Genomic DNA, 22,321 nt, shown 5'->3' on the forward strand with positions numbered 1-22,321 from the left:
GGTGAAAAAACATGTGAAATGACTCTACTTGAAAACTTGATAATTCACCCTTTTAAACATGTACTCGTAGGCAAGAATTTACATGTTCTTTTCATGCAACAAGCTACTGGCCCGACAGTGATTTTTACCGGTCTCGGACCGGAGTAAGTGTTGCGTGCTGTGTATGATGATCAGAAATTTTTTAAAAGTAACAAATCATACAAAATAAGTATTGGCGTATTCATAGCAAAAAATAAACAAATACTCAAAAAAGGGAATGGTTGGCATGTCTGCATGGGTGACCCTGTAACTGTGTGCAATTGGTTAAAACCTCATTCAATTCAATGTTATTCACATCACTTTAAAAACACATCAAAATATTTGAAAGATCAAATTTACAATTAAGTACAAATTACATAATACATCATATATTATACATGACACTATAAAATAAATAATAAAGATGACAAGAGGAGGATGTAAAAGATTACCAAAAGGCCATTGGGATGTCAAGGTTAATCCTCAAATTATGATTTTGTTCTCCGACTACACAGAGTATAAAATGTACATAATGTTGAAAAAATAATAATGGGCCCCATCTCACAAGATTGTGAATAATACAACAAGGGTCCGTTGCATTTAAATGCAACTCAAAAAGCAAGCGCAAGTCTACGAATGCATGTTACTGATTGCTTGAAAATGAAGTTTTGTTTGATTGCAAAGGGTTTTCTACTCACCTGATACATCTTGTGCAATGAATACATCGGGTCATGATGGTCTTGATGAGCGGTCCAACATTCTTATCTTCCACGGCCCTCTTCCCTGAGAATTGGTTGTCTACAAAACGACTCCTGTCACTACCAAAGGCCATGGACTGGTCCTGAAAATGAGGGATTAAGAGGAAGAAAACATTTGAAAAACTAGAAATTGCAGATATGCAAAAGAACTAATCAATTACTCAAGCAGGGGTGACTCCCTAGTAACAGCTGATCAAAATTTTGAATAAAATACAAAATTATTTGCTGAAATCAAAGCTGGTTGTGAGTTACCCTCCTTCCTCCTGATAAGCAGATGTCTTGAATTGACTAAACATACTATCCTGTTCTGATGCCTGGTTTAACTTAGACAATCTCTGTCCTAAAATTATCAGAAGCCAAAAATGTCAAAAGTTTGTTTACATCCTATATTTCATATGTTTACTGTGCTCTTCTCCAAAGCTTTAAAGGTCCTATGTAATACAGCAAAGATGCTGATTTATTCGTTAGCTTAGTGGTTACTAATAACGATTCCATCAAAATTTTATCCGAAAAACATCCCACATCAGGTTCAAAGGCAGTTTTATATTGAAAATTGAGCCAAATTCGCCACGCCCACAAAAAATTCAGCCCGATTTGGTTTCGTATATCACGTGACAATTATGACGTCAGGGGAAGAATCTGCTGAGTGTTGCTGACGTTTGGTGCGTGAAGTGCCTATTGTGGTTGCACGTGTGGATTCACATGTGCAATAACTAGGGGTCCGGCTGCACAGCTGAGAAAGCTTTCTTTCGATGACGCAACGATGATTGACAGGTCGATCGGCCGACTTTTTTCGAAAATTTTAGTGGGCGTTCCAGTTGAAGTTCATTTCCATGGAATAACTCAACACCGGTTCGTCGTACACAGAAACCGATGGCAAATTCATATTTTTCAAGTAAAACTACCCAAAAATAGATATATATCCAAAATAAGATGGTTTTTGTGTCATAGGACCTTTAATAATTAATGAAAGTATTTAAGTTAAAACTCTAAGACAACTATATGAATTATTCAAGTAAGAAAGGAGGTAGTAAATTGAACCTGTTCTGTTAGAGATTTCTGATACAAAAACCTATGCAAACTTAAACCTAAATTTTAGACCAGAGTTTGAATTAGACCCGAGTTCAGAATACGGGCCAATGTAATTCAGGTAACACATACAAAACAAATATTACAAAAAATTACTTAAAAATTGAGAAACCAGACAAGTGTTTCATGAAAAAAATTGTCAGTGATTTTCAATAACTAATTTGTTCTCAGCTAATCTGATGAGTTACAAGGATTTGGAGGAGCTTGATAACATCTGTTAGTGAAACTATTAGTTACTCCAAAGCTCTTAACTCTGCGGGCCAGAGACAATATCTTACCTGTAGATCACACTCTCCTCCCTGATCACAGATGGGGCAGTCTAGGGGATGGTTGACAAGGAGGAACTCCATCACACCTTCCCGAGCTTTCCTGGTCAGTTCAGAGTCTGTCTTGATACGCCATCCCTTCATGACTGGCATTGCACACGCAGCAACAGGCTACAATCAAAGACAAATCACGGAGTCAATTCCACAATCAAATATATCATACTGTCTCGGAACATGATACAATATATCAGAAATAGTAGATGTGATAAAAGATCAACTCATGTCAGAGAACAGAAATTCAACTTTGTGAATTAGAACTTATACTTAGTTATGTGAGTGAGGATGATCTAGTTCATTGTCTTTCCTTATTTGCTCCAAAACATTTCCCTAAAAGTTTTACTACAAATCATATTTTTTATGAAAGTTGAAATCTCTCTCTTTTGAAATGACCTATATGACCTCTTGACCCCTCACTTTGACACTCCAAAAGTGTATTAACTGCCTGAAATATGCATACAGCAAATAACAGCATGTTTTCAACCCTATGTTTCAAAATCACCATTTGAGTTCAGGCCTAATATTCAAGATTAATTCAATATCTAATTTTTCTAACATGAATGTACAATAATGAAAAGTGAATGCTACTTTTGTTTAAAAAAATTGAAGAAAGAATTTTTACCTTTGCTGATTTTTCAACTTCTACAAGACACATGCGACAATTTCCAGCAACAGATAACCTTTCATGATAGCAGAATCTGGGAATTTCAACTCCAACCTCGGCACAAGCCTGCAGGGATAATTACAAAGGATGAAATTAAAGAAGATGTTTTAAACATAGGAGACAGATAATGTTGTAAGAATACCAATCCCTTTTAAATTACAGAAACTGTTCAACTGAAAAGGTTACAAATCAGAGTATTTGTATTGTGATAATGAAATATCAGACTGATTCAAAACTGATCTAAAAAATGACTAATACAAAAATGTTGTAATATTAACAGAATATAACTCCAAAATTGAAGGCAATATTTAAAATAATTTTTCAGAGCAGGATTCCACCCTGATGTAATAAAATATTCATTTTTTTTTAAATGATGAGAACTGTTCACGAAACTCATTTTCAATAAGAAAAAAACAAACTTCAAAGACAAATCGCCCTCAGCCAATCAAAATTTATGATTTCAGTAGCTGATAACAAAAGCCTGAAAGTTGGAATTAATAACAAGGTTTATGAAACCAGACCTTACCTGAAGCACCGTGGTTCCAGGTTCCACCATCACACTCTGATCATCGACAAAGACCTCGATCTTCTCTGGAGCTGGAGAGGTCGTCGAGAGCATCCTAGAGGATGTGGGCTGCAGCAACTGCCTGGTTGCCGTCCATGCTCTTGATGCTGGCGCCCTCAACATGGTGACTGCAGAAAAAGGATAATAATAATAATAATAGGCATTTATATAGCACCATCTGTCTAGAAATATTCTATTCCAAGGCGCATTGTAGGAACAGTGATTTTCTGTTTCAAAAATTTGCCTTTTCCGTTTCAGAAAATCGTAAATTCCATTTCAGCATGTCAGAAAACGGAAATTCCGTTTCCCCATAGACTTTGTGTACACGGAAAATTGGCAATTCCGTTTACCATTCAGTAGCAATATAATTATCACTCGCGCTGGTCAAAATTTGTATCTGCCACTGTACCAACAACGCAGTAGAAATAGAATCTGCTCTAATCGGATCTATGCGGGTACACAAAATATTTTGACAAACACATTTGACATAAATACATCTTTACCTTTCACATTATTAGCACTATTTTTTGTTTTGATGAAATTTTAACGATAATTTTTGGGGTTTTTGGACATCGTTTCGACCAGTCAACGACTTTAGCCTATCCGCCATTTTGGATTTCAAGACCGGAATATCATGCTGTTACATCTTTAAACGTAGAGGGCAGCAACACACGACCGTGTTGTTATGCATGTGAATGTTTTCGATACGGCCGACCCTGCCGTCGGCCTAGACCCGGGACGCGGGCAAGGCCTGCGGGGTACGATCGATTGTGATGGAGTCAAGAGCAGTCCACTCATGGGATCAATGCATCTCGCGTGCGAAAGATTCATATGCACATGGTGCACGCGAATCTTTCACACACTTTTTACTAAAATAACTATGCCATTCCTTTTAAAATAATGTTTCTAATTGTGCTATGACACTTACCGAACCATATGGATCGTTTCTTGACTTCTCTTTGGTGTGTTTTTTAATCAAATAAAAGCATTTTCTTGTGATCTTCACGTAGATGCCGCAGTATGATCGTGGATATCAACTTTTGCCTAAAGAGGGCGCGCGATATTATTCACAAGACGTTTGTTTACGATCTGCAGCTTGTACTGCTAGCTGCATTTTAGACGCTCAGCATTATTTTCCTGTTTCTGTTTTTTTTTTTTTTTTTTTTGCTGTCAAGCGGTATTTTCGATTGTAGTGCCATCAGCGATGATGAAATGTAAAGAGTCGCCTTGAAATGAAGAAAAATTGTGTCACATTAATTCGTTAGTTTGTTTCCTATTTTTTTTCACTTTTTTCTTCTTCCTCATCTATGATCAAAGGTGAATACCTTTTTTTGATATCTGTTCTAAAAGCTGGACATTTTAAATATTTTGTTCAAGTAAATAGAACAACAGGATAGTAATCAAAATGCGATAGAGCTGCCCGAGCTGAAAATTCTGATGATACAAGGACTTGAAAATAAAACATTCTGAGCACTTTTTATAACCATAATGAGGAGACATATATATATATATATGAAATAAGCTAACACGAAAAAAAGACGTTTTGGGGACTGTTGAATAAGAATTCATGAGTGGGATAGGTAACTATCTATTGTATTCTTGTTCGTTTTCTATTATTATTTGTGTGTTGTGTTTATTTTTCTTGAAGCACCAAAAAGTGGACATGTCCGCTAAAATATATTAATGAAGTCACCATTATTATCATAAGCTAACAGATCAAAATGCAAGCGTGAAACGTGAGCTTCTTTTTTTCTTAATTCAGTCTTAACGATACTTTTTCATCATATTTTAAAGGTGAATCTCATGATTCAAAATGATAAATGCTTGTCGCACGGGCAGAAATAGCGAGACCAACAGTTATTTTCAATATTCCGAACTGCATTCTGGACGTTGTATAAGCACATTTGTATAACAATTAAAATGGTGGGCCTTTTTACCTTACAAATTATGCAAGCGCTGAATTTTTGGACATTTAAACCTCAACAAATGGACATTCTAAGCATTTTATAAATATGAACAACATCATAAATGTCACTTACAAAAATGATGCCAGCGCGAAGCTCGTGCTTATAATTTTTGATATTGATGACAGGACTGTATCTAAATGAAAAATAATGCGAGCGCATTTGCGCTTAAGATTTCAATTTCGGACTTTATGAAAAGTCCGACAGATTACCTATACTTTTAAAAAAGGAATGACCTCCAAAATTCAAGCGCGAAGCGCCAGTAGATTTATGTTGAAGTATAGACCTAGAACAGGGACGTTGAACCTTTATAATCATGAAAAAGACGGTATTTTTATGAATAAAATATGGAAGTCCAATTTTGTTTTAGTGTTAATATTTAGATCTTCAAACTTGACATTTTCCTATCCCGTTCATCATTCTCTCCCTTTCCCCATTTTCGTTCTCCCTTCTTTTCTTCTCTCCCTTTCCCTTCCTTTTTTCGCTTTTCCTTTCCCTTAAAGTTTTCTTTCCTTTCTCCCTTCCCCTCTTGCTTTCCTTTGTTTTCTTTCTATTTTATTGTCTCCTTTTCCCTCTCTCTCCTCTACCTTTCCCCCTCCCCTTTCCCTTTCCCTTTCCCTCTCCTTTTTTGTGCAAACATTAACACGAACATCTTGCTTCCTACACACACACACACACAAACGCCTGCAATCTAACACACGTAATGCGAAACGATCGGGACATTATCCTTTTGTTCATATATATATATATATATATATATATGTATATTTTCTCAATGAACATTTTCATCTATTTAAAGCTTTGAAAATTATTAAACAATGATTCCATAGGCGAAATCTCAATGATCATTAGGAAGGTACCCATTTTCATTTTATGTCATTGTGATTATTCCATACTAAGGCAACATATTTTGGATATAAAAATACGTGAAGGAAATGTTCCTCTTCTGTTTTATACACTAGCCTACGGGGGGGGGGGGGTCTGCACCCCCCCCCTGACGAGCCACAACCCATACAAAAGACATATCCCTGCCCCCCTGAGGAGCTTGAAATACCTTTTTTGCCCCCCCCCCCCCCGACGAGCTTGAAGACCTTTATTGTCCCCCCCCCTTTTTTTTTTGCTTGTCAATTTTTTTTTTCTGGTAAGAAAACGTTTATTTTTTATTGAAGACCTTTTTTTTTGTTTTTTTGCTTGTCAATTTTTTTTTTCTGGTAAGAAAACGTTTATTTTTTATTGAAGACCCTTTTTTTTTGTTTTTTTGCTTGTCAATTTTTTTTTCTGGTACGAAAACCTTTATTTTTTATTGAAGACCGTTTTTTTTTTTTTTGCTTGTCAAATTTTTTGGCGGCCAATTTTGCCCCCCCCCCCCCTGTGGAAAATCCTAGGTACGCCACTGGTTTTATACTTTAACAGAAAACATTTTGTTTTCATTGGAAAATCTCTTAAAGGTCAAGTGCATCCCAGAAAAAAATGTTTGAATAAATAGAGAATTATGAAACAATTAAACGCTGAAAACTTCATCAAAATCGGATGTAAAATAAGAAAGTTATGACATATTAAAGTTTCGCTTATTTATCACAAAACAGTTACATGCACAATTCATTGATATCTAAATGAGAGAGTCAATAATGTCACTCACTATTTCTCTTTTATTGTTTGAATTATACAATATTTCAATTCTCACGACTTTGACCAAATAGGACCCTCTTTAAGTATATACATGAGATGCAACCTGTTGATTTTTGGTACAATTTCCTATTATGCGCCGACGACTTGAATCGAGAATGTTTGATAGGAAAAATTCGCATTTCGATTGTTGTTTGCGTAATTTCCACCGCAGTACGAAGGATGACTAAGGACGGACCGAGCGAAGTATCCTGGTTGAGATTTGGAGGTAAGCGATAAAAACACTTTTATAAATAAGTTCCTATTCCTTTTTAAAATGAACTAAATCATACGATCAAGATTAACATAGTGGAAAGATATTGAAAGGTTTGGCGTTTCATAGTCCCTCACATTCGTGTGATGAATGAAAACGTCAAGATGCACTATGAAATCACATGCGTTGTGCGAGGTTAGTATACTAACCTCGCATGTTGTGTGAGTGAGAGCAGTCAAGATGTGTCAGTGTGGATTGTCATACTTTCAATTTGTAGTGAAGTGAGATCGTGTTTTGTGAGGTTTTGTGGCCATTTAATATTTGTATTTTGTTGAGATTTTGGAGTAATTTCTGTTGCTGTTCTGAGTATTCTGAGGAAAAATATGTTTTCTGCGATTTTCCGTTTGAAATGCCACTTTCCGTTTCAGAAGGCAATTTCCGTGAATTCCGTCCGTTTTTGTATAGTGAGTATATTAAATATAGTTACTCAGATGTTGTGTGTCCGGTCAGGCATGTCAGGTTGTGTGTCCGGACGATCATTTATATAATTATTTATAGAATTAAGAAAGTCATTTGGAAAAATTTACAAGCGAAGTTTCATCAATTTTTAGTACAAAAATAAAATGTTAACAGTTAGGAAATATTATACTATAGAGAGCAAAATAGAAGAGGATTACAAGTTACAACTATTGAATTCGGCATATATAGTGTGTAATCAAAAGACAAAAAGAAGACTTCAAAAATATAATTATATTTTATAAAGACTTTGTCCGGAAGCTCGACTAGCCAGGCGGCTTCTAGAGAGTAAAAATCATTTACTAACGTAAGGTTACTCTCATATGAAGCCAGGCCTTCTATTCCATAGACCCACACAGAGCCAGCCAAAACCTGAAACTTTCACCCCCGAGATTTCTACTTTCCTTCTAAAAGATCTAGCTCTAAATCATGTACATGGGATAAAACTTCATTTCCGACATTTCTACGCTCTCGTTGTTATTTTTAAAACAAGAATTCATCAAAAAAGTGAAAAAATATTGTGAAAAGATGGAAGAGACTTGCCCGATGTTAACGCCGCCATCTTGTTTCTTATTGTACTTCCCCAACGTTACGGACGCGAGCGTCGCGTAACGTTGGGGAAGTACAATAAGAAACAAGATGGCGGCGTAAACATCGGGCAAGTCTCTTCCGTCTTTTCACAATATTTTTTCACTTTTTTGATGAATTCTTGTTTTAAAAATAACAACGAGAGCGTAGAAATGTCGGAAATGAAGTTTTATCCCATGACCATGACCATGACCATGTAGGATGGGGGATCGGGTGTCCGGACACTTTATATTTTTGAAGCCTTCTTTTTTGTCTTTGGATTACACTAAAAATATGAATTCAATAGTTATAATCATCTTCAATTTTGTTCTCTCTAATATTTCCTAACATTTTGAACTAAAAATTGATGAAACTTCGCTTGTAAATTTTTCCAAATTACTTTCTAAAATTGATCGTCCGGACACACAACCTGTCCGGACACACAACAACTGGCATGACTGGGTATAGACAGGAATAACCGTCGTTTCTGGGGATTTATTCAACAATTTCTGACATTTTACTGTAATCCCCATTTACTGACGGTAGGGTGTACGTGTGGGCTCGCATGTGTTCTCATTCCCTCCCTTTTGTCAATTCACAGTCCAAAGTTTGATGTAATTTTACACATCGAGTTTACAATCTAAGGATGTATAACCAACAAACTTTTAAAACTTGATATTCCATTATCAAAATACTTTAAACGATATAGATGAAAAGGCATGAAAATTATACTTTACCGATGTTTAATTGGGTTGAACATGATAAAAATGGTCAAAATGGCAGCCAAACTATGAAATATTTACAAACGAACGGAGAGGGCGTCAACAATCACGAATGTGATATCGATATTGCTTTCGATATTATACGATCTGCTCCTTATACGATACGATACAGGGACTCGGTTTTATAATTATAAGGGGAGCAATAAAAAGCTCTCCTAGAACTTTTAAGGAGAGCGGTAGAGGAGCACTTCAAAAAGCTCTTCTTCAACATACAAGGGGAGCTTTTTGCCCAATTAACAAAATGGATGGAGGAAATGTATGTACTATAAAATTACAATCAACAACCAAAGGAAGTATTTATAATTGTTTTACAATGTATTGTAATTAGATTGTGTGTTGTAAAACCTGTTTTAGTTAGGTTTTGACTTTGGCTAAAAGTTAAGTCACTGACAATTTTTTTTTTTTTTCGGGGGCTCCATTTTAATTTTTTTGTCAAATTTCGGGGGCTCTTTTTAAATGCTACTTTTTTGTATTTTGAGGAATACCTGTTCACTTATTAAGGAATTATTACTTTTTGTTTAATATTGTATGATTTTTAAAGTTATTTATCATGTTTAGAATCTTGGATGTGGGTGTGTGTGGATGGGTGGGTGTGTGTGTGCGTGTGTGTGTGACTGTGAGTTGGACTTGGATATAAATGAATTCAATATCTAATTTCTACTCCATTTATTCCAGTACAATACCCTATAGTCAGCCATGTACATGTAATAAAGGCCCACTTACCCTAACTTTTCCTGAAGTTCTTTGAAAACGCAGATCTCCATGAAAATTTAATTTCTCTATGGGGGAGTCTAAATTTGGTGAGAATGTATTCATTAAGAACTTAAATATACATGACAATGAAGAAATCATCAAACTTTATTGGCAGTTTTGAATAATATTCCTGAAATGTAAACTCTGTCTGAAACAGAAAATCACCATCATTGAGGCCTTTACTGAGCGAATTGTCCCCCAGAGCTCTGGCAGAGAGACAGAGCTCCAACTGGCTAGCTAGTAAAAGCGCCAATGCGTGAGCCTGCCGCCGTCCTTGTAAAAAAGATGGAGCTTTGTTTGATGATTTATTGTCTGATATAATACCTCATCCCCTAGAAAAAGAAAACAAATGATTTTTTAGTTATAATTGATAAATTAGATAACTTATTTTGGAAGTTGATAAGCCGTTTTGAAAAGCAAAGCCGAATGACAACTCACCAATGCTAGGTTACTAGACTCTGGGATTTATTTCCTGTGTAATTCGAATTATTTTATCACAGAATTGTGATATCTGTAGGGGAAACATGTGCATTCGAAATGGCACACGGTGGTAGTCATAATGGACCCCTATACATGCAACTCTTTCCCGGCCGTTGCGTTGATTTTTTTTTCCATACCTGGTACCATGTGTATGGAAATACGTGGTACAGAAAAAATAACGCAACTTCGGAATTTGAAACTGCGCTACTCGCTACTTTTAAGGCTTATTCGTGATTTTGAGTGTGGATTTTGGATGGTTTTTAAATGGTAAGCGGAGCTCGAGCATATGGCACTAGTGGGCCGTTGAGTTGTTATCACTCGGCAATAATTTCGGGGGCGACATTCATATTTTATGTCGCCCCCGAAAGCATGATTTTGGGTGATTTCGAGGGCGACTTTAGGCATTTTCGCGCAGGTCAGCTATCGCGAGGCGCGCTATTAATCGCGCTACCAAAAATGGATTAAGGCGCGCATGTAGCGCGCGATCGCTCTCGCGCGCCTTAAAATCGAGTCCCTGACGATACGATACACTACACGAAGATAAACGATACTACCGGTAGTTATAATCGCGATATATCGAGACATTAAAAACTTAATAACGATAATGACGTCATTCAAGATGGCAACTTGCAAGAAAAACCGTCAGGTCAGGTGAAAATGTCTTAGGTGACAGATTTCTCAATCATCCAGAGGATTTTTTTCAATAACTCCGGCCCAAGGTTAACCCAGAGAGCTCCCGCCCGCGCAGCGGGCGGGAGCCCAGAAGCTCACAGTGTATTCTACCATTGCCACCGAACAAGGGTGATTTATGGTCTAAATATTTCTCCAAATGAATTGTGAAAACAAAAAGTGTACAATTACCACGATTATATGGATGAAGGTCTAGCGAGTGGCAGATTCCTGACATCTGAGCACAGTCTGGAACCTCAAAAAAACCAAAAGTTCTCTCCTTCTACCCAGTCTCGATCGGCCGTTTTGTTACGATTTTTAACAAAAATGGCCGATCGAGACGGGGTAGAAGCAGAGAACTTTTCGTTTTTTTGAGGTTCCAGACTGTGCTCAGATGTCAGGAATCTGCCACTCGCTAGACCTTCATCCATATAATCGTGGTAATTGTACACTTTTTGTTTTCACAATTCATTTGGAGAAATATTTAGACCATAAATCACCCTTGTCCGGTGGCAATGGTAGAATACACTGTGAGCTTCTGGGCTCCCGCCCGCTGCGCGGACGGGAGCTCTCTGGGTTAGCCCAAGGTATGCAAATACTTAAGTTATTTATATTTCCCTGATAATAGAAACCATGAAAAAATTGAAACTTTTAAATTTGCTTAAAAAACAGTTTTAAATCGCGATCTATAAAACGCTACTTCACTATACGTTGGCTGTAGGTACGGGCCCCCATCCTCTTCAGGTGAAGTTCAGTCTATGTATTGGTCAGTGAGCCAACGCAGTTCAGCGGAACAACCAAAATACATAGACTGAAGCTTTTGGTCTAGACTGGGTATCCGTATAGGCCTACATCATGATTTAGGGCTAGGCCTAGATGATGATCTTTTAGTTTTACTTTTTTTAGAACTTAGGTCTTAGCCTATTAGGAAAGTAGAAATCTCGGGGGTGAAAGTTTCAGGTTTTGGCTGGCTCTCTGTGGGTCTATGGAATAGAAGGCCTGGCTTCGTATGAGAGTAACCTTACGTTAGTAAATGATTTTTACTCTCTAGTCCTAGAAGCCGCCTGGCTAGCTACGCTCGACCCCATCCTACAGTGTGTGGTCTGTGTTCTCACATACGCTATCACACATGAACACCCACGAATAATATATTTAATAGGAAATTACTTCAGTTTTTCCATTATGGAGGAGAACGGTAACTCGCCGACAAAATGAACAGGAATGGAGGCTTCTAGCGACGCAAATGTAACAAGTAAAAAGTTCGGATATTTACCTTAAAGTCGTTCAAATAAATCTCATTCACTTCTAATATAGAGAAAAGGCCGTGCGATGAATTTTCCGGTAAAAGATATAACGGATTTTCGCCAGCAATGGAGTTGCACAACCCGCACTGCCAGCATACGTAATGAATGAAATAATCGGTTGATTTTAATTAAAATAAAACTCTCAGCTTGAGATGGTATCCTCAATGAAGGCACTTGTTTCCGAAAAGATAATGTAATGAAAAGTTCTGAAATAAAGCATAGGCCTATGCATATTTTGTTGTCATATCACAAATGGTGTATTCATATTGCATTTGTGGCATGAAAGAAGCAATCATATTAATTTAATAACATGCCGAAAAATATTGATAATGAGGACATAGTAAATCCCTAAATCATGAAGATGATGATGATGCGGGTGATGATGATGATGATTATGATGATGATGATGATGATGATGATGATGATGAAGATGATGATGATGAAGATGATGATGATGATGATGATGAAGACGATGATGATGGATATGATGATGATGATGATGAAGATGATGATGATGATGATGATGATGATGATGATTATGATAATATTATCAATATGATAAGATAATGGGACTCAGAGGGGAGACTAATGGGTACTTGAACATATTATTTAAAAAGATTGATATCTATCTTGACAAGTCTACTGGTGTTTGAATCCTCCCTTTTCTAATATTGCTTGCTTTAAGAAAGTATTTTAAATTCTTCAAGAATCAAGATTGTAATAATCTGAATTAAAAGACTTTTTTCTATGTAAAATGGTGTTTTACAGAAAAGGGATTTCAGCGTTCCCATGGCTTCTGTTATAAGTTAGTGCTAAAAATATTGATATCACCACTATGCATACCGGTACTCGGATTCATACACAGAGTGGGGAGGTCGCTAAAAACTTCCCCTATCCAACATTTTTTATAGTTATTAAAGTAATCAGATGACTTGTGCAATCAAAAGTATTCCAATTATTCAATCTTCCTTTTCTCCATCTCTCCTTATTCTTCATCTCTCAGTAGATGGTCTTTGAGGAAAAATATCAACATTTTATTTTGGAACTCTCATTTTCTCTCTTTCTTTCTTCCCAGCTTCCCTCCCCTGTATTTCAATTATTCCGTTTTAATGTACTGGTTTTTTTTTCTGATAGCTATTTTTATTCAACATTGTTAAATGCAGATTTTCCAATCACTACATCACAATCACTATTGTTGCAAACATTACAGCTATTTCAGAGCAAACTAATATTACACCGAGTACGAACGGCTATCGTACTCTTAAGCTTATAGAAATCACGCGAGCTTTATTTTCATTAAGCCTATATATTTCTATGGATATTTCATGATATTTCTCATAATACCACTTTTCCACACTTTCCTTCCATCCGAGCAGGTGCAGTCATGTAATTTGCTGAGGTGAAGTGTTCGATTCCACAGCAAGCCATTATCCTAAGAGATCTTTACATCGGTGCTCGACGGATAAAACGTGAATACCGCATCACCTTTCGAAGTGTTGCTCATCATGAAACCGACTCAGAAGAGCAGACGGTAGTCATGTTTTCAAGTGCTATCGAATTTGACATGATCGAATCGGCAAACGATAAATGTACCATCACGCAATAAGGAATATCGGGATGCAAACATGGGATATAGGTGTGATATCCCTTCTGGCTCTGACATTAGAGAAAGTACATTAAACGAGCGCGCGAAAACAAAATTAATATGAATTCGTTTGATAAGCCTTCAATTTCTGCCCTCTCAGTCGATAAGATATCATTAAATATTTCGTTGCTTTTATCCACTATGTAAAGTGCATTAACATGTCAGAAACTCATGTCATTAATACACATACTTCAAGCTTTTTTATCCCATTTATGTCCATGTAATTTAATGTTGTTGCTTTTTATAAATCTGTTTTATCTTAATGTCCCCCATCTTACTTCATTTAAACAAGAAACTCAATATTTCTAATGAGTGAATTGGTGGATTTTATACTCCCTGTCAATTTTTTTTATTATATTTTTAATTGATTTTTTTTATTCGAGTTGATACGGGTACTAGAGACGCGAGAGACGTCTTCTTTCGATTTTAATTTGATGAGATATCAAAAACTTTGCGCTTCGCGCGGGAGGAGGGGGAGGGAAACTTCTCCCCTAGCTGCACCCTCCCCATAGGGAGCGGCACGCTTTGGCAGCACTTACCGTCCCCTCCAAAATTAAATCCTGGCTACGCGGTTTACCCAAACGTACAATTGCTCATGCGATCGTTATACGATCATTTGGTCACAATATATGTTGCACACAATTGTAACGGTTGTAAGATGTCGCACCGCCAATTGTGAAAGGGCCAAACGATTAAGAATGATAAAAATGATATCAAGATCTTTATACAAATATTAAGAGGTACGTATTTCCACGTAAATACGCCGATGATGATAAAACATGAACTCATGCGTTGAAGGTGACTCTCATACAGTCAAAACCAACCGAAGGTCGCAATAATTCATCTAAAATTTAACGATTACTCAATCCATCTATGCAAGGCGATAATAAATGTCAAATAAAAGTTGTAAAAATATACCATAAAACACCGAATCAAATGATGAGTATTTCCTTCTGTCTTTCGTCCTGGCCTTGTACGTGATATTATATGTTTTTGACTGATTAAAACAGGAACATTAAAAAGCAGAGAAGTTTATTTAACGATACATTATTCTAGATTTATCCAAATTTAACAGTGATCGATATATTTTATTACTTGTGGATTTGTTTGATTTATCAAATTGTACTTCTTACTATTTCAAATGAATATTTAATGGGCAAGCAATGCTACACAGCGGATGAGGTATTTAAGTTGCATTCGATTCGGCTTTTATAGTTTGTAAAGCATATTTCCTATGACATAAAGATAAATCTCTCTTTGAAAATAATTACATTATTGATGATGAAATGATATAAGTTGATAAAGAAGATGGATAATGTCATAAGATTTGACCAGATTCTGGATTCCAGATCCTATGCATATAGATATCGACCTGAAACACGATATTATAACCCCGGATTATAACCAATCTAAATGTTGAGTCATGAAGCTGCATTCGTCAAAATTTGAAAATAGTGCGAGATTTCATTCGATTTGTCTCATCAGAGATCAATTGCACATAATCTATTAACAATGTGACCTTATTAAAGGATTTCATAAACAGGTGTGTTGGCTCAGTTGGTAGAGCGTCCGTCTCACAACAGGGCCCCGTCTTACAATTAGTTACGATTGATCCGATCAATCGCATCTATTGACGACCAGCAACTTCAACATGTATTATTCATGTTTGTTCAAAATATTTTCTAACTATGATGTATATTCATGCATTCATTGTTTTCTTGAAAATTCACTTTGCTTCTCTTTGTTTACAAAGGACATTGTGCAAATTTCCTATAGAAAAAATTATGACATTGATGGATTTCCATGGAGTTACGATTGATTAGATCAATCGTAACTCTTTGTAAGACTGGGCCCTGGACTGTTTAAAATTGATTGTTTAATTGTTTAAAACAGTAAAACAGTTTAAAACAGTAAAATGCCAATTCGTCCACTGCCAACTCGTCTACTCACCACATGGTCTACCTTCATTTAGTCTAATTCTATTTGGTCCAATCATCACTTCGTCTAATCACCATTTGGTCTATTAGCATTTCGTCTAATAACCAGCAATATTGTAACTCTATGGACATCTATCAGTGTCATAATTTTTCTACAGGAAATGTGCAAAATGTCCTTTGACACACCGATTTGTCAAGAAATCAATGAATTTATGGATATACATTCATATCTAGAAAAAAATTTGAGCAAACATGCATTTTATATGTTGACTTTGCTGGCTTTCCATAGTTGCGATTGATCGGATCAATCGCAAGTCTTTGCAAGACAGACCCGCTGGTCTCAGTAATACCCATTTTCTTTTCAATCATTTCGCACAATTAAAACTTTAGTTTGATTAGACCAATTGGTATATGGACTAAATGGCTATTGGACCAACTGGTTATTAGACGGAATGGCATTAGACTAAATGAAACTAGACCATGTGGTCTAGAACATCACTGGGCAATATGCTGTCCACACAACTATCGGTTAAAATCTGTCCAAATTGGGTAATAAATTTGATCAATTTCATGGATATATTTTACCAACATACATTACCCAACACAGTGGGCAGTATACCTTTGGCAAGAATCTCCTTTAAAAAATACTAAGTGTAATTCTGATTCAATTTGAATACATCATTTTTTTACAGTAAGCTCGAAGTTGGAATACACAAATTGCGAGATATTCGTTAGTCCAAAAGATGGAAAAGCTTTCGTTAATCCAATAACTTCTAGCGTTGTTCTGGCGGTTCGTTACTCCGAAGATTCAACTATCTCAGAATAAAAATAATGTTCGTTTGTACGCTCTTCAGTCATATACCGTACTTCTTTTATACTAACAAAGAAAAAGAAAGAAAGAAATAAAATTCTGACATGAATAAGAATTTCTTTAATTATGTTCGAATGTTCAAGTAAATTAATTTCACTATTCAGGTGATTTTATGTGTAACGGGTTTCTAAAGAGGACCGAAAATTCGCCAAGGCAACTCAGTCTATAAATCAAGCACAAGTCACAGATGCGCGCTTCTCATTAATTTGTTGAAAATCAAAAGTTGCATTTTTTTCGGATTGCGTTTAAAAGCAACTCTTTCTGAAACTTGGCCTCTGAAGTCCAATAGTATAAAGTATAATTAGAATATGTATGGCAATATACCCTTCTGAATCAATAAGTTTGATATTGACACTATAGATATCTTATGATCCGTGTCAAATTTGCACCTGCACGCGCGTGTCGACCATTATTAAGACCAACGTAGCTTGTTGCTCGTGTTATAATTTCTCGCACTTTGTGTATACTCTGATACTATCAAGAAAAAGGGCAGTTTTAATATGAATTCATATATGCATCTGACCATTAGGATTACACAATTTTTGTTCGGCTTGGATATTCTTTATTAGCTAGTGAACTGTATGTTGTATATTACATGTTGTAAAACATGTAAAAGGAGTTTATTTCATAAGTGGTGACATGAATGAAAAGAAAAGTTTTAATTCGTTTTGTTTGATGTTAATGGTTTCGCATTCCACATAGGCCTAATGGCCAGTCTTGAATAAAAAAATACTGTTTGACATTGCAAGTAATTGTGCTGGTATACAACGCATGTTCCCATGAGAAAGAAAATTATCGATTAAAACTCCTAACGCAATGAAGAAGTATTTCAGTTTCATGTGGAAGGTAATAGGATAATAAAATTAATTCGGAGAAACTTTCAATTATGTGCCATCAGATTTGGGGAATGTAATACAATTCAGGGGCCGCGGAAGCGGGGGGGGGGGGCTGGGGGGCTTCAGCCCCCACTTTTTTCCAAAACCGTGTACAAAAACGTAAAAATGACCATATGATTGTGGTTTTTGCATGGTCAGCCCCCCACTTTTCGCTCAGCCCCCCACTTTGAAAACCGTTCCGCGGCCCCTGTAATGTGTTGCATATTGTGTGTGTGGGGGGGGGGGGTGTGTATGTGGGTGAGGGTGGGTATGCGCCTACGTGTACTGCGTACATAACAGGAAAGAGGGAAAGAGAGATAGGGCCAGAGATAGAGAGAGAGAGAGGGATATGAGATGAAAGGTTTTACTAGCGATTAAAAGCGCGCTTTATTTGGCGCCTTTTTCTTGGGCTGTCGTCTGCATAGAGAGAGATGAACAGGTGATACGGAAACGAACCCCCGCGCGCCCCTACACTTTCCCATTGTTTACCCCTCTACTCCTGAGATTCCACTTATTGCCTCCTACCACTCGCCAAGCAGTGGCAGAATAAACTCATTTAAACGACTTCTCTCCCTTTCATATTTCCCCTCTGAACAATAAATCTGATGCATTCGAAAGGAAGGCTGCATTAATCATATATGAATAATTTCTGGGCGGCATGGGGTTTGGGGTATGATACGCGATCATGACATCTTATCATTTATGATATTTTTGACGATTTCCTGAATATCGTAATCAACCTTGAACCCTGGAGACCTGCATGGACCACGCATAATGTATATCATCATAGATGTTTGAAATGACATTTATGATCAACAATTAGCATCGATTTGAAAAATATCTCTTTCGGATGAAACATTAAATATGCAACAGGTGGCAGCCAATCAGAATGCTCGTAGCACGAAGATGCGTAAAACTCCATCATCTGTCTAATCACTGAGTTCGTACGTTTGACCAATGGAGATGTAAGAGATAGGGACAGATGAATAGGTTGCTAAGCAACCTGATGCATTTTGGATGATATGGGCGGTCCGGAGGAGGAAATTCCCCCAGGGGTTCGGGTATTTTGGGGTGCTTATAACTGGAGGCGCATCAGGTGGTGTAAGTCATTGGTAGTTTTGCGAGAGCCGAAAGAGGAAACTTTGGTTTTAAAAAAAAAATCTCGGAGAAAATCTCAATCGTATCCTCACCTTTAGTTTATACGAGGCTACGACATTAACAGGAATCATTTCTCTTGTATTTGATCGACCCTATTTCAAAAATATATTTTCGCTTTCGCCAAGTTCAACTGTGTAACTGTCTTACTCTTCTATAAGGTAAGTTTAGATTTTATAGCTTTATAAGTATGTGGTGGTGGCACTAGTCAAATACATACCACACCCTTGATTGATTATGAGGAGTACCTTAATGTATATCGTCAAACTTTTCTCTGAGTTCATAGACTTATAAGAAAGCCTTTATATGTTGTTACCTACTTACCTTCTCTACTTTCCGTGTCAATGTGTTCAATGATTCATTATTTTGTATAAAAAGTTTCTTTCCAATTTCCCCCTTTAATATATGACGTTTCAGAATAATAATACCACATTTTAACATTGATTTCATGTCATGTCTTTGCATGTCTTTTTGTGTTGTGCTCAATGTATTTATGCATAAAAAATGATAAGACGTATTGATTGAGAAAGAGAAAGATGAACAATTAAGTGGGAGATATTAATGTCGAATCAGTGTTTTACATGTATGCTTATTATTATTGAAAGAAAATACTTTTCGCTCGATTTCGCATTACCTCAATGATAACTTGGGTAAATAAAAAGGATGTTGAAATTCGAGCATTACTTAAAAAATGCATATTCCTTCTGAAACAATATTACCTCTTGATCTTTCTATAATTTCGTATTATGAATTTTATTAGCAGATTATACCATAGATAATGTGGGCCAGTATATCTTCCCAATTTACCGAATGAATGATATGGCTGACTGATTCCTTCTTGGTTTCAATTACAAACTTTCTTTCTGAAGCCAAATTTGCCAAAACATTACGGCGGCGTTTGGTCCAGATTCATCATACTTTCTCAACAAAAGCGTTCATACGATTTAGTTTGAAACGGTGAATACGTGCATTTACATACTGAACTTAATGTTTAGTATATCATTTGTGTAGTTTATATTAGAAGTAAGAAGTGTAATTAATTTCTTTTTGAAGTTCTTGACCATAAATTATATGATATGGTATAGTGCAATTTCTTTTTGTTCAAAAAAACATATTTTACTCTAAAGATATAACTTCTTGATGACAAAACAACATCAGAAAGAATTGAAGTGGTGTCAAACATATTTCCTCATTAAAATTTAAAACATTATGGATGGTTTTAAGTTGCAAAGCATGATTACAATAAGAGGAAAAGAGGGGGCTGAAAACCTCTTCAAAAGTAACAAATATTATTAGACACAAGTCACACAACTATAACATCTCTTATGCTATCTTATCCGATCATTGGTTCTGGTTTCGTTCCAATGCAAATGAAGTTCAAAATCAATACAATCATAGGTTCCAAGGTATAATGAAATATTGTACCAATTAGATTATTACCGATGATGATCAATTGATCGTAGTTGAAAGATTTTATTGTTTCAACTATAAATGAGTATCTCTACAAGAACAGAAAGACATGATGATAAAGGATACACTACTTAATTCCAAATCAATTCTGATCATTACTGATCTTATTTATCAGTTAATCTAATTCATTTTAAAAATAATTGATTACATCGTGTTCTTGCATTTGTTTGGAGCTACCCGAAACAAACAAACAAAAATTATTATTATTGATGTATTGTTACTGGTGATGCAGTTGCTCCTGCTCTTGTCATATCTTTCTCTCTTTTTTGTTCTTTGGGATTTAAATACTCTAAATCTGAATTTTGGTTATGACACAATCCAATCATCGCTTTTAATTGCATCCATTCCCAATAAGTAAAATCTTTTTACAAAGCAAATAACAAATATCAACTATTCATGAACTGTTAACTTAGATCCCAATGATATTGCTTCACTAAATAAGAATCGATTCGATTCAACGAAATGTTAAATACATAAAGGATGCCAACTTACGTGAAATCTATTTATGTAAAAAATAAGAATATTCGTATCGACGCCGTTAGGATATTTGACTATTGACATGATTAAGTGACAGCTTCACCAAAAGGATTTAAAAATATGATTTGGTCCCGTATTGAAAATTATACCAATATGACATCTGAATTAATTAATTATCAAATAATCAGACTAGATTCTAAAAACCATAGGTCTGAATCCTGACTCTTAATGTCTTTGATTGTGCATTATTATCATTTTCATATAAGCAACCTCAATTTCGAAAGCGTCATCATCAGAACCAACTTATTGAATACCCTAGGGATGGTCATATTAACAAAAGCAGATTTATAAATATATCGCACCTCGCTAAGTTATTCATGCATCGTGTGATGTGTCTTTTGTATTCCCTTTCCCGGGCAGGTGGATCTGAAAATGCATCGTCGAGTCATCGCAGTCTAGGAGGTCAGCCTAAGAAGCACACAATGTTGCTTGAAAGCCGGCAACGAGGTCTTTAATACTCCCTTGTGCATTTGAAAAACTGCGGTTTTAAGGACCATTATTGTTCATCTAGGAAACGGGATATTGAACACCGAAATTGGACCTCACGACTGATTGGCGTTGATTATTGCAAGAGTGTGCGTTAAACACCACGATGTGATATCCAGGCCACCTTGTAGGAAAGTGGCGTCGTCTCACTAGAAGTTGAGTTTTGGGCATCAAGTGATGAAATATTGTACAAACAGCAACAAAATAAAACTAAAGAAACAAAAACGATGGCCATGAACTACAATAACATCAGTAACAACAACAACAACAACAACAACTAAAACACTCATGGAGAAAACAATATTAAAAAACTTACCTGTTCTCCCACCACTCTCAACACAACAGCTGTGTCGTGTCATTGCGCCATCATCTATACTGTCTCTTCATTGGCCAATTCTTTGAATCACGTGATCATGTTTGCTCCATGCAGTTCAATGTGGCGCCACGTTAACGATACAACGCACTCTCATTGGATGATTCATCGCTGTCACGTGACGCAGTTTGGCACGAGCTCAGCGTGCAAAACTTTCGTTTAGGTCAGCTGTTCAGCCGACCGCTCCATGCTGTTTTGTTCGTTCGGCTCGCGTCAAATTGCGATCACATTATCAACGGATCTTCAGTTCGCTCGTATTTCAAGGACAAAACACAGGTGTTACGAGAACAACAATGTACGTCAGAAGTCTATGCATAACATCCGTCAGATTACAGCGGTAGGATTTGGGGGGGGGGGTGTTGACGAGCATTTATATATACCATTTGTTTTTTTAATAACAGCCTGTTGCATAGCATGAACGAAGAGATTTTTCGGGGGCCGGGTCGGGGAAAATAACACCTATTTTATGGAGAGTATTTGTATATGGATTTAACTTCTGAGCATGCTTATGGCGGCCATTATGGGGGGGGGGGGGGGTTAAAAATTGATGGATTTGGCAACGTACCAGGTGTGTTGCTATGTCAGTTCATTCATTATCTCTTGTTAGGCATACTTCAAGCCCCCAGGTTAGAAATTACCAT

At 36.4% G+C, this 22,321-nt stretch overlaps 1 protein-coding gene across 1 annotated transcript in view; it reads right to left on the reverse strand.

Annotated features, from left to right (window-relative positions):
• LOC129275282 (NADH-ubiquinone oxidoreductase 75 kDa subunit, mitochondrial-like) overlaps window positions 1-12,451 on the reverse strand; it is a 25,933-nt gene extending 13,482 nt beyond the window's left edge. Inside the window, exons 1-5 of the mRNA XM_064108998.1 lie at window positions 12,301-12,451; window positions 3,379-3,545; window positions 2,811-2,918; window positions 2,144-2,302; window positions 717-859 (exon numbers count right to left, since the gene is read on the reverse strand). Of these exons, the coding sequence (XP_063965068.1) occupies window positions 717-859; window positions 2,144-2,302; window positions 2,811-2,918; window positions 3,379-3,540 (572 nt within the window). The 5' untranslated portion in view covers window positions 3,541-3,545; window positions 12,301-12,451. The remainder of the gene's footprint in view (window positions 1-716; window positions 860-2,143; window positions 2,303-2,810; window positions 2,919-3,378; window positions 3,546-12,300) is intronic.
• Window positions 12,452-22,321: the final 9,870 nt, after the last annotated feature.

Source organism: Lytechinus pictus, chromosome 13, assembly GCF_037042905.1.
Source record: "Lytechinus pictus isolate F3 Inbred chromosome 13, Lp3.0, whole genome shotgun sequence".
Lineage (NCBI taxonomy): Eukaryota > Metazoa > Echinodermata > Echinoidea > Temnopleuroida > Toxopneustidae > Lytechinus > Lytechinus pictus.